Source organism: Pungitius pungitius, chromosome 1, assembly GCF_949316345.1.
Source record: "Pungitius pungitius chromosome 1, fPunPun2.1, whole genome shotgun sequence".
Lineage (NCBI taxonomy): Eukaryota > Metazoa > Chordata > Actinopteri > Perciformes > Gasterosteidae > Pungitius > Pungitius pungitius.
Window position 1 is genome coordinate 10928084 of NC_084900.1, and position 13346 is coordinate 10941429.

At 44.1% G+C, this 13346-nt stretch overlaps 1 protein-coding gene across 15 annotated transcripts in view; it reads left to right on the forward strand.

The window, feature by feature from the left end:
- Nucleotides 1-10820, forward strand: part of nrxn2b (neurexin 2b) — a 493664-nt gene extending 482844 nt beyond the window's left edge. For 14 of the 15 annotated variants that reach the window (XM_037480221.2, XM_037480230.2, XM_037480224.2 and 11 more), the window contains one exon: nt 7843-10820. In XM_037480221.2, coding sequence (XP_037336118.2) covers nt 7843-8744 — 902 coding nt within the window. In that variant the 3' untranslated portion in view covers nt 8745-10820. The remainder of the gene's footprint in view (nt 1-7842) is intronic. The other variant, XM_037480234.2, reaches the window with a different exon arrangement.
- The last annotated feature ends 2526 nt before the right edge of the window (nt 10821-13346 follow it).

The following is a 13346-nucleotide window of genomic DNA, read 5'->3' on the forward strand; positions in this document are numbered from 1 at the left end:
AATGTATAGTTCAGAATGGGCCCATTTCAGGCTTCCACAAAATGGAAAGGAATGTACATAATAATTCAAAATGGATCCATCATAAATAATTCAACACAAAGGGTCCCTGTTAAAGATAATATCATTCTGCTTCTCCTATCATAACTCAAGTTTTCAAAGTTACAAAATCCAATCTTCCTATTACACAAGCTACTGTAATTAATCACGCGATGCTATCGCAGTGACTAAGTGTCCACAGACAGACGTATAAACGCCTGCGGTCTTATTAATAACCGTAGCGAATGCACAAAACTGGGCCTGACAGAGTCCAACGCAAACCAACCTGAAGAGGGAACGTGTGCTCTTGTGCGTAAACTCTTACTTACCCAATTACACCGCGCAATTAGAAAAAATGTTACATGTAAAATTGCTGGTTCATTTGATGGGCACAGACACGACACTCATTAGAGCTCTAGAGTCTGAGTCTCTGATACCAGGGTGGCAGATATTACTGTTTTTTTCTGATTGCTATTTGAAATCATTAGATTGATGTAAACATATAATACTGCGGCGAGACTTGTGATGCTAATTCTAATGGTAACAATGTTGCATGATCCTGTGACTGCAAGAGTACAACGTAAACGAAAGAAGTGCAATTCCTGTGCTACATAATGTACATACATAGTAGCATAACTATTCATGGTCGTGCTTTCATTGATCTTTTGATGTGTGCAGGCGTTTGAAGGGCGTGATATGAGCCTGATATTTGTGCGCACTTTTTCCTGTTGATTTTGGATTTTCTTAAAAGGAAACTGCTCACTGGATGATTTTATGAATCTGAATATATTTCCGAATTTCTACTTACGCAAACATCTAGTGTGGATCTAACGCGCTTAGTTTAAGAGTCACAATAATGTCTGAGTTTGGGCAAAGCACCTCACTTCCCTAAAGTTTTTATTTTTCAGGAAAGGGGATTAGCAGTTCCAATAAAATATACCTTGGACTGTAATCGACAGGAGGTCATAGCAATCGGAATGTTTCTGCGAGGAGAAATGGATCTGCACCTCTCCTGAGAAACTCAAGTGTAGCATTCTCGTGCGTTTTTCTCTCTTGGTGGCAGACACCGAAATAGACGCTCAATTCCCTTCTTATCGAAAGCAGAAATGAGAGTTTTTCACCGGATGTTTCGGCCAGGCTTAATCTTTCTCCCCCTCTCCCGTGTGCCCACACAAACAGAGGCAGACATGCTCACCTTACCAGACAGACACTTGTCTCTCTCACTTTGTGGGTGTGAAGTTTTCTCTCTGCAACTGTCTCTCCTGAGAAACAACAAACGTGCTTGCTGCGCACACACACACACACACACACACACACACACGCGCGCATGCCCCGTATCACACCTTCCAGATGCTCTAGCAGGGTCGGATAAGCCTCTGCAAGAGGAGAATCAACATTGTCCACGAAAAAACACGTCCCCTCTCCATCACGGCTCTGCGCACACGGGGCCGTTGTGTGACAGGAGCAGTGTTTTCAATGCCGCTTCGTCTTATTGAACTGCCTTCAGGTCAGAGAAGAAATGTTAAGCACAGCCGTGGATTTTCTATTAAGACGTGCGAGATATGACTGCTGTCACAAGGATCAATAATTCAATTCATTTTATTTTGTATAGCCCAAAATCGCAAATTTGCCTCAGAGGACTTTACAGTCTGTACACATGCAACATCCTCTGTCCCGAAACCCTCACATTGGCACAGGAAAAACTCCCCATGATATGAAAAAACCCTTCAATGGGGAAAAACCTTAGGGAGAACGTCAGAGGAGGGATCCCTCTCCCGGGATGGACAGACTGCAATGGATGTCATGTGTACAGAATCAACAATGTAAAAGATGTACAATACATTCAATTCCTCTAACAGAAATGATACAAGTAATTGCAAGTAGCAGAACAAGTGTACGGCAGGACAACCTCCATCAGAAAGAACCACCATCCACACAGGCTTCTGTGGGGAGGGAGGGCAGAAATATGTTGGTTTATGATGACAGTAATATGAATCATATTTAAAGTGATGATGATGGCAGCAGCAGGTGTCAGCAGAGCCATGAGCCAGGAGTCAGAACCGGGGTCCGCACGAAACTATGATCCACGGAGACCTGCTAGGCGAGAAAGCACAAAGACTAAACCCCCTCCACGGCACAGGGAGAGGTGCTCCATGTGCTTTACTGACGTACTTAACAGCATCCATAGCACTACTGCACACAATTCAGGGGACGCAACTCATTTTCCACTTATTTAAGCCGGGCGTCTCTGGATTGGCCTGCTGCTCAATGGTCACCCTCGGACGGTGATTGCGGGGCCCCAGAGTGGATGCAAAATAGACAAAGCAGAAAATTAGGTAAATTAACCATGGAGCAGATGAGCAAGAGAGAGCTGGAAAGGACTGGCCACTCGTTAAGATTTGGGTCACGTTCTTTTGCACTCAAAGCAGAAGAGAGAAATGGGGAGTGGAGGAGGCAAAATTGAGAGTGAGCGTAGCGAAATTCCCATGAACGATTCCCGCCTTTCCCCACTAGGCTAATTAAACTCTGACTTTGTTAGGGAGCCTTAATTACATCATCTAATTAAAGCTTTAGTTTGGATCCTCCAGTTGCTGTCAATGAGCATCAGTTGCAGGAGTGACTGAGAAGTGGGGACAAAGATGAAACCTGTATGAGGAAAAAGGCTCACGCATGTTCTTATGAACAGTCGCATACTTGAAAAGTCGTCTATGGACATAAAATGTGTTCACATTGACACACACTCTTTCTCCAACAATAATCCCTGCTCATTAAATCTCTTTCAATTTATCTCTCGCCGTGCTCTACCTCAGCATGACCTCACTTTCCCTCTCCCTCCCTCTCTCCCTTGCATACCACCGAGCTACTTATCAGTCCCAAGATGTTGTATGCGCTATACCGGTTTTGCTCTTGACAAGATCAGAGCTTTGAGAAGCTCTTCAATAATTCATCAAACAACCTGCGAGTGTTCTTTACAGGTCGAGGAGCGAAACCTAGAGATTGGATGAGAGATGAGGGATGACCCCAGTGCCGGGCCCACTCCCCCAGCATGACTCACAGGGCGCGGGGGATCTGTTGGGATCAAACCCATACTGGTCGATGGCTTTGGGTGTCAGTGTGATGCTTTATTGATCTTCCTCAGAATGCCATCCTCCACAAGTAAACAGCCCCAGGTTTATCTTAGAGGCTCCACATGTCAGATGTTTGCCCATGTTTCCTCAACATAGCAGTCCAAAGTGTAGAGATTAGTACGGTAAACCGCCTTCTGATCGGACCGATGTCTGTGAGAATGATAGAGCGCCCAGAAGGGATGGCAGTAAATAATGAGCTAAATGTTCTGAATAGTTTGTTCCCGGGATGTAAAACATACAGAAGACAGAAATGGCCAAAGTGGTCTCAAAAGCCTCTTCCACAGTAATATATGTTTCATCTTATTATTTGAATACTCACATAAATGTATGAAGGCTTCAAATAGAAACTGTGATTTGAAAAATTCGTAAGAGGCTTCAGCAAGAAATTCTGAAATATGGGGATAGTGACATGGACTACTAATTGTTCTAAAAGTACATACAACCCCACATTAACCACATAAAAAGCTGAAATGAAATAAAACATAAATGTAACAATGTTTTGCCTAACTTTGATTAACTAATTAAAATCATGTCATATCATATTAAAAAAACAATTTAGCATAATTTAGCAAATATTAAGGTTTCTCTGTGGAATTGGCATCCATTTCCTCTACAACGGTTGTGTAAGCGCACGGCGCAGTAGCCTCCGTGGGGTCTGTGGTGCACGCTTAGGAGAACGCACGACGATGTCAACCAGCACACAGGGAGGGTGGCCTCCTCCTCGGCTCAGGTCCACATGATAATTGCTCTGAATATTTAATTTAACACCTTTGAATGAACTAATCAACACTTAATTATTTCACCATGAATATTTGAAAGACAATGTGTTTGTAATTGCCATTGAACAGTGTTACAGGCGTTTATGTATGCAATTTTACCCCTTATTTATTTATGCAGATGCCTTGTGACCCTTTTATTTAAAAATGGGCAAGCAGTGCATTTAATCATAAAGTACTTCTGCTGCAAAATTGTATTGAATTACAATTCAAATGTGATATTAACGTAGAGCAGCGGATGGAGAACGGATAAATTAAACTGAACAAATATAGTTTCATCCAGGAACGTGAACTTTTCATTTACAAATACACTAATGGCGGAAAAGTAATAGAGGGATATAGAGCAGATGAAGATTGTTTTTGCTTTTGAGTGCAGAATTAAAAAAACGGGATTCGACTACTACATAATAAATCACATAACAAGAAATGTTTTTGAAAATAAACCCTAGAGATAGACTTGATTGCAGCACCTGGGTCGGGGGAAAATGCGTGTACACAGAGTTGATACTATAGAGACACAAGTCCAATACAAAAGCAGGGAGCTGGTGAAGTCATAGCTATCAGCTCTCTGTGCAGGGCTCAGATTCGCTCCACAATGATGTAGAAAACAAATCCAGCCAGGTTTATGGAGTCGATCCAGGTGCTGATGAGCTGTGGGGATATGACTTTGCCAACATGTGACACACGATATGGGCACGCAATCGGCCCTCGGTGTCAAAACAAATCACTGGCTGAAAGCAACGACAGCAAATGCAGCACTTGTAAATAGTTTATGGAGATGCATGTATGAAGACCCAGGTTACTTCTCCCCCTGTTGCTGCCTGATTTAAAAGCAAACAAGGCAAAATATATTATGCTTGGACGCGCTATTGGATTTTCTATCTACAGACTAATCAGAGCTGAATGGTAGAATGCACAAACACCAAACAACGTTTTTTGCTCGAAATATTTCAAATGGATGTGAGCGGCTGACGTGAGCGACAGAATAACAACGTTTGTCAGCTGACCGACATGGAAAGACCATTATCCAGTGGTCCTGTTCTCCTTTTGGCTGAACAGGGAGGGGGGGGGGGGCTCATGCTGGTATTCTGTCATCATGTGGGCTAAATGGGGTTTAGGCCTTCGCCTCTCAAATCATTACGAGTCTGAATGTCTTTGGAGTCTCACTGGCTTTAATGCTTCTATTACAGTGGTCCAATATTCCAGACGGAGACGCCCACACACTGGATTATACCTCTGTGTGAGCTTTTGGTTCAAACTAAATGTACATTTAAATATCTCACGGTCGCTTGGTTTCATGTAGTACCGTGGTTCTTGGCAGCTTTCACAAGGAGAACACTGTAATCCGTGACGTGTTTATATTTCGTGGGCCTCAGCAACCTGCCTTCGGGGTTTTCACTGAGCAACCAGAACCGCATAGAGAGAAAAGCGTGGAGAGGCAATTGAAGCCGTGGATTGGTTTGAACTATGGGTGTAGTAGGCTTGGGTCACACACACTGGGACGGGAAACGATGGTTCACTCTGTGTGTGAGGGCTGGGCTTCATGTTCTCTACATCAGCCTCAGCCTGCCAGTCATACCGGATGATGGTTATCAGGCTGTGGTTCTACTACGCACTGAGAGCACAGCAGAGCAATCCGTTACTGCTAAAACACTCCTCCAGAATATCGATCATTATTATTGAGCTCTGATATGGAGTTGGGGTTAACTCCAAACTCCTCAAAACAAGCAGCTGGGTCCCTACACTTTAAAACTATGACGCTCTACGTAACCAAGTGCTATCTGTCTTTTGAAAATCAACTTTTTTGCTTACAGGAAAATATGAGGCGCGTTTGTTCCATAGTTATGAATGGAATGTAAATGCAACAAAAAACAAGTCAGCGCTTACTTTTGCTTTTTTAGCAGGACACGGGCGGCAGCCTCTTGAGTTAGAATCCTATGTTCTTGAATCCTTAAACTCCCCCAATTTCCATGCACGGACTATTTATTGGGTGCATCATCGCTGCCGGAGGGCAAAGTAAAAAGTAAAGATAGTGTCACTGCCATCTCACCAATCACCCTCAGTCATTACATTACATGTCATTTAGCTGACGCTTTTATCTAAAGCGACTTACAATAAGTACGTCTCAGTCAAACTTACCTCCTCTGTCTCTGAGGTCTCTTTCATAAAACCACAAATTCCTTAGAAATGCTTGGTCCTTTGTTCTCTAACTGTGACGTGTCGCTCTGCTGTCCTCTCAGCCTTGAAGGTGAAACAGCCCCCCAACACAGAAAGAAAGGATTATATATAGGAATAGCTTGAGCATTGCCATAGAAACTAGCCTGAAGTTAGAAAAAATTGCTGCGTTTTCTTTGTTTACAGCCATTAGCTTTTTGACATTGTGCTGTTTTCTCATATAACTGTGTTATTATATGCTGATATGTGGAGCCGCTTTGTTGACTCAATGTCTGTAACGAAGCCTTTAAAGCTCTTTGAGTGAAAATGTTTAGTTGTATAACTAAGAAGGTTTGAGCGCTGCTGAGCTGGATGCTGGGGGACACCTCCCCTTCAATAATCTCCCCATCACCCCTGAAATGCTTGACCCCCCCCCCCCCCCCCCCCCCCCCATGGGTCCCTCCCTCTGATTTACCTCATCATCTGAACAAAGAGCCAGAGTCATGATTTGATGCTGATGATGTTGGCATATATTTGGTCATATTTTGCTGTTTCCTTATCCTTGTATGTGCCATAATCTAATCCCCCTCCTTCTACCATGTCTACAAATGTTTCCTTGACTGTGACCTTAACACGTTTATCAGATTCAAAGAAAAAAGATGTTATGAAAGTCAAATGTAGTGCTTAAAGTGATATTCTGCCATGTTCTGTTAACAACCCCCTATTATGTTTAACCCTTAACTCCAGCTGGGCTTGTGATAGAAAGGATCCAGAATGAATGCAAGTTTTACAAATGATATTGTTATACGCCCAGTGATATTTATTGAAATTGGGTGACAAGGCTTAAATCTGATAACCGAGGCAAATTCTGGCTCATTATTTAATTGCCACCTGGGTTGGTTTAAGAAGAGATGTCTATGTGTGGTGTTTGGGAGGGGGGGGGGGCGGTATCAGGGGAGAAAAGGGGGCAGTACTGTTTAATGCTGCCTCTGTGTACTGAGGGTTTGGGTTATAAATGAGCCATAGAAAACCACCATGCCCAAAGGGGGGGGGGGAAGTGGGATGGAGTCCATCCTTCATAACCAAAATGAATAATTCAAGTTTCTTAACAACATGATTATTATTCACCCCCCACAAAAAAAAACACAAAACAGGAGAAGAGGCAAATACGTTGGGGGAGGGTGGGAGGGGTTGTTAATAACTATACGAGAACAATCTTACACAGCTTTCTTTTTGTAATTTTTTTTTCATGCAAAAATCATGCGGCCAATTTGTTGATGTAAGTGACCTGAACCTCGCGGTTTGCTATCTTATTCAACCAATCACAGCAGAAACATCTGAGCGTGAGTGTAGCAAGTGTAGGTGAGAAAGTTAGCAGTGAAGCATAGGCTGTATAGTGCAATAGATGTTAAGTTGTTCAGTGTCATTTTGTAGACAAATCTCATCTTGTATTAGCGATATAGCATGTAGGTCCATGCAGCACAGGGACACCAGGTCAGAAGAGCCAGGAACAGGTGCAGGACAGAGTATTGTCATACAGCTTGCATTACATTTCAGAGCTAGTCAGCATATTCACTTTTGAAATAGAACAGACTAAACTTGTATAACTAACCTCATGTAGTAGTGCTGTTCTAATACTGGTGTTGCTGTATTCATTTGAGCTGTTTTATTTGTGTTCATGTGCAGGTGGGGTCTCTCCCAGGTGGTCTCTAACACTGCTTTTCTCCGTTGTCTCTTTCTTGTCCTAGGAGGTGAATTAGTGTTGCCCATAATAACGGTGGACTCCCTAGACCCCCCGTCCATCGCCACCCACTACCCAGTAATCCCCCCACCCCCCACCACCTACCGGCCCTTCCTCACCCTGCTCGAAACCACCAAAGAGTCCCTCCCCTTGCCAAATGGCCGGCCCCCCTGCCTCTTGGACCAGGAGGACTGTGAGGAGGCCATCGAGGTGTCGGCGTACGGCTCGGGGGAGATGACAGAGTCCGATGACGAAGACTATTACAAAAACTCTCCGCTGGTCACCGACAGGACTGTCCTCCCCCCTCCCCCAGCCGCCGAGGGCGGTGTCCAGAACCCCCGAGACCGCCACTTCTCCCGCTCCCCCAACTCCCACCGCCCACCCCTCTCCTCCACCCCCACAGCCAACCCCGACCAGCTCAGCCCGCACATCAAGCCGGGCGGCGGCGGCGGCGGCGGCAGCAGCAGTAGCAACAACAAAATCCCCGCCGGCAAAATGAACACCCGGGACCAAGTGCTGCTGCCCCCGGCCCACCCCTCCTCAGACCCGGGCAGTCGCAGAGTCCCGGGAATAACCTACCCCCCGAATTTCCCCCATGTTCCCACTCCAGACCCCACGTCTCCTGAGAGAGGGCTCCCCGGCGCCGTGGAGGTGCAGCAGTCCAGCAGCACCACAGGGATGGTGGTCGGCATCGTGGCGGCCGCGGCCCTCTGCATCCTCATCTTGCTCTACGCCATGTACAAGTACCGCAACCGCGACGAGGGCTCCTACCAGGTGGACCAGAGCCGCAACTACATCAGTAACTCGGCCACGCAGAGCAACGGAGCCCTGGTGAAGGAGAAGCCGCCCAGCACTGCCAAGACGGTCACCAAGAACAAGAAGAACAAAGACAAAGAGTACTACGTCTGAGGCAGCGGCGCCGCGGCACACACAGGCAGATAGATGCACTCAGAGAAGGAAAGAGATGAGAGAAGGAGGGAGCGAGAAAGTGCGGTATGTGGAAACACAGCAGAGGGGCATTCATTCCAAACACAGTATTGTCAGGTGGCCATTCATGTCAACTCCAAACGACGATTTGTATAATATAGTGTGGATTTAAGGCAATGCTGTTACACCTCTGATCTCAACACACACTGTGCCAACAAGCGTGTACCAAATACTGATCAAACCGCCATGTATGCGTTAGCACGGGACAGGTTAGTAAAGATCGCGAGTACTTTAGGGATGCACCAGAATCAGTATTTGTGTCACGCCACATGTGGTGTGAGCCTTCGCCTTCGAGTATCAACACATCATTTTCCACCTGTTTGAATTTGGCAACTTGACATCCCTCTGTCAGATCAATATACTGCCAGCTCACAGAGACATTGTGTCAATCCCAATTCCCCCCCCCCCCCCCCCCCCGCTGGGAGTGTTCCACGTCTCCGATCTCTCACCTCTCGTCGGATCTCTCTCCCTTTTCCTCTCAGTCGCTCGTGCACCTTGTTTCTCTCCTTGTCTGGTGCACCGCAGCCAACGCGACGTCAAATCTGCCGTGTTTCAAGCATGTAGTATTCATTTATGAAAAAGAGTTAAAAAACTTTTTCTTTCTGTGGAGTTAAAAAAAAAAAACCTAAAAAATCCAACGATGATGATTGATGATCATAACAACGTTTAAACGTAGAAACTTTGTGAGATACCAACCCAATGGATGCCGCCAAAAACTTGTTGAGGCCAAAGCCCCTTGGTCGTCTTTTGTTCCAGCAGATCTGTGTCATCCGTGTTTCTGGGGCTCCGAGGCGCCCCCACTAGTGGGCCAGCAGAGGAACTGTGTCACGTCCTTACAGTACAGTAACTAATAACCCAAACTGAAAAAACCTCCAGCAGATAACGTGAACTCTGTTCTATATCATTATAAATATATGTATAGACGTTGCAGAAGCCTATGGACCTAAAGCGTGAGCAGGTGGAAAAGCTCAAGTTTGCTGAAAATGTGCAGCGAAGACTGACTTTAGGATTTTTTGACGGTAACAGCGCCCCCGTCACCCCCCCAACCCCCCGCCTCCCGCCTCTCATACCCCACACACCCATGAAAAGTACAGCTGACACAGCAAAGCTGCAAGACTCAGTCCCTTTGGTTTGCGCTTTTCTTTTTTTATCCGATTCTTTTCTCTGGAGAATTGAGAGCCTTTTTCTGGAGCATTCTGAATTCCTGCTGGAGTTCCACTGAGGAGAGCGATACCTTGCAGCGGAGGACGCTACCGTGTCTTTCGGTCCCCCCTCTCTAGCCTGACAGGACTGATGGCAGCCGATGGGCAAAGCAAACTTTGTGGGAAGAGCGCACAAATACAAGGTGAACAGCAGTTCCCTGGATGATGTACAACAGGACTCTAGTATTCCAATTTTCTCAACTCTATTAAAAAAAAAGAAAACTGAACCATGAAAAGAAAAGAAAAATCCTGAAAAAAGTTTGTGAAATGTCTAAATATTTGACTCTCATCCCATTACTAAGAGAAATGTGTTTTCCCTACCATCATTCCTGTTTGGAGAAAAGAAAAAAGATTACGGTCCTGGAAAACGGAAATTTTTATGTCTTTTCTTTTAGTAATTGAGCAAATGTGATTTGGGTTATGAAGATGAATTCATGCATTCCCCCTTAATCCATCCGTCATCTTCAATCTGCTTTTGTCCTCCATGTATTGCTTTTTCTGTGTAAGGCAGATTGTATGTTCCCACCCCTTGTGGAGAAAGCAGGCTCTATGCGTTCTCCATGTTTTTTTTTTATTATTATTTTTGTCTGGCGAGAGACAGGATGGCAGGCGGTTTCATTTGACACGCTCCATCAATTCACTCTCCACGTTTGTTAGGTTTCTCTTTCTCCATTCCAAGCATATTCCTCCCAGTATCTTCCTGTTCTTTCTAAATGTTATTGTAAAGTGTTCCAGTGAGATGACTCTAAATATGTGTACATTAACAGAGGGAATACACTTGGTTATATACTTCTTACCCATTGAGTTGCGTGGTCTCTTTATTGTCTGCTTCTCTTCCGGTCGAATGTCAGTATTTGGAGAATTCTTGAAACCTGCATTTAAGTATTAGTTCAATATCAGGATAGTGTATTAAGATGCTGCTTTGCCACCCACATCATTAATATAGCGCTAACCTTTCTCAGTTCGGAGGGGAGGTCCGCGGGTTGTATTTTGACAAAGCAGGTGTGAGCATCACTTACCATAGAAGACAGTACTTATCAACTGCAGCCGTGAGTTGAAACAAAAATACAGTAAATTTCGGGGCTAAGCAGGTCCTGCTGGTGACAGTTTATTCCTGTAGCACAATGAGACTTGCAGAGCTGCTGTGCTGCTCGTCAGGATGTAATAATCCAACGGGTGTTTCTTATCTCTACACATGCAGATGCAGTGTTGCTTGGCTGTGATCACACAGATAATATTTTTAGTGGATCATAGACACATCTAATTTTAATCCTACTGATGAATGCATTTCAAACCCTTACATACTTTGGGTGTTGTGTGAAACGGGGTATATTAAATCTCATCAAAGCCTATTTGTATTTTTTTTAATTAACATCTAATGTTTAAATAGACCTTTTTTTGGAATACTTAAAAGCTGTCAACTGTCAAAGGCAACAAACAAATATTTCAGCACCGTTAAAGGAAAATAGTTTTGACGTGTCATCACAAGTTGCAGAACTTTTAGAAGGCGCGGTGAAAGCATGCTGTCCAGAACGTCCCGCCAAGGACGCACGGAGTGGACGCGTCTTCAGCCAGGAACAGCATGCAGTCAAACACAGGCTCAGGTAAGTGCTGGAATTATCATGATCATGTATTACTTGTTCAAATGTTCAAAATAACTATGAATTCTTTGGACATAATATACTAAATTCTAAGAATGTTCACATGCTGTGCTATTAGTTTTCTATTCTATACGTTGACTTTTTCATGACACTTTTGACCTACTATATTGTCACTTATATAATAAATTATTTTTTACAACATACTATGAGTTTTTGTCCTTGACATAAAATGTTGCAGCAGAGAGCTTTCCCATTCGTATTTACACCATTTCTCACACTCATTAACTTACCAGGTGATGTCCCTGAGGGTTCAGGCCGTCATGCCTTAAGGGGACATTAGGGATTGGTCGAAAAAGTCCTCTGAAGATTGAGAGAACTAGAACGAGACGCTGGGCAACGGCAAGCCTTGAAGTCGTTGTTCTCAGAGATGAGGGAGGGTTTTGTTCCATAAACTCTGTACCCCTCCACTGTTGTTTCGAGTGCTGCATCAGGGAACTTCACACTGTGCTGTGGGACCAACTCTCCATTAATAGGGTTGCACTGAAGAGGTGCTGGGTGTAGGAAAACCTCATCCTAGGACGCATCTGAATGGTTGCACATACCTGTAAAAGACATATTTTCATCTTCAATTTGCAATCGGGCAATTTTAAATAGATTGATTCCTAACACATGCTCGAGTTGGCCTATTTGACTTCGAAGGACTTTAAAATGTAACCGTACGTTTGAAACCAATGAAAATTCGGACAGCTCTGCTTTTGTTTACCTGATAACAAGAAAAATCTCTGGACAATTAATCAAAGGAATCAAATATGCCTCCGGTAAGATTTATTCAGAGAGCGTAGAATGCAACTAAATATAGGTGATATTATTCCATAAGCGGAAAGCTGACGGGCTGACATTTTACATACATTCATCCTTTCATGCTATGAGTACTATTAGCTGATTATAGTTTTACTTAAAGAAGGTGTTGACTTGTAGTACAGCATTTTATTTGCTTTAAAGCAAAAATGTCAAGCTCATGGTGTTGGACGAGAGAAAGTCCTCGAGGGTCATCGAAGTTTATTCTCTGGATACCATGAGCTTCTCTACAACATTTCCTGACCATTGCACATAGCTTAGCTACCGTGTTTAAAGCCCAGCACACTGGGCATGCATGAACATTAATCAATTCATTAATTGATTGATTGCTTAGACAGGCTTAGACATCTCTTTGTCACGCTTACTCTGCCATGTTAATATGAGCATAAATAATTTCAACACCTTGTTGAAAACACACAAGCACAGGGGGGTGTTTACAAGGCCTGTGTCCGTCAAGTGTTAATGGGGATTACACCGCTATGAATGCACCTTCATGCACCAATTAAACATCTGAATCCTCCTCCTTGGAATAAGAAATCACAGTACTTCACCTGTGCACACTACACATTCATACAACGTGTAATTACTGATAAATCAAGAAGCAGAGACATTTGGTCAGGGAAATACACAAGCTGAGGAGGGCCGGGAGGGCAAGTGGCAGCAATTCTGGGTAATTGACTTTTGATATTGTGACAATGATGTAGCAATGGCAAAGTTCAAGAAAGTGGAGTTTTGTGTCGGGCCGAAGTGGCATTGGTAGAGATAAATTGAACATGTTGCTCTAAACAGCCGGCGTTTACGGCAGGCAATGAGAAAATGTTCACTTCACACGCCTTTTTTCTAAGTCTCATGACATATTAGAC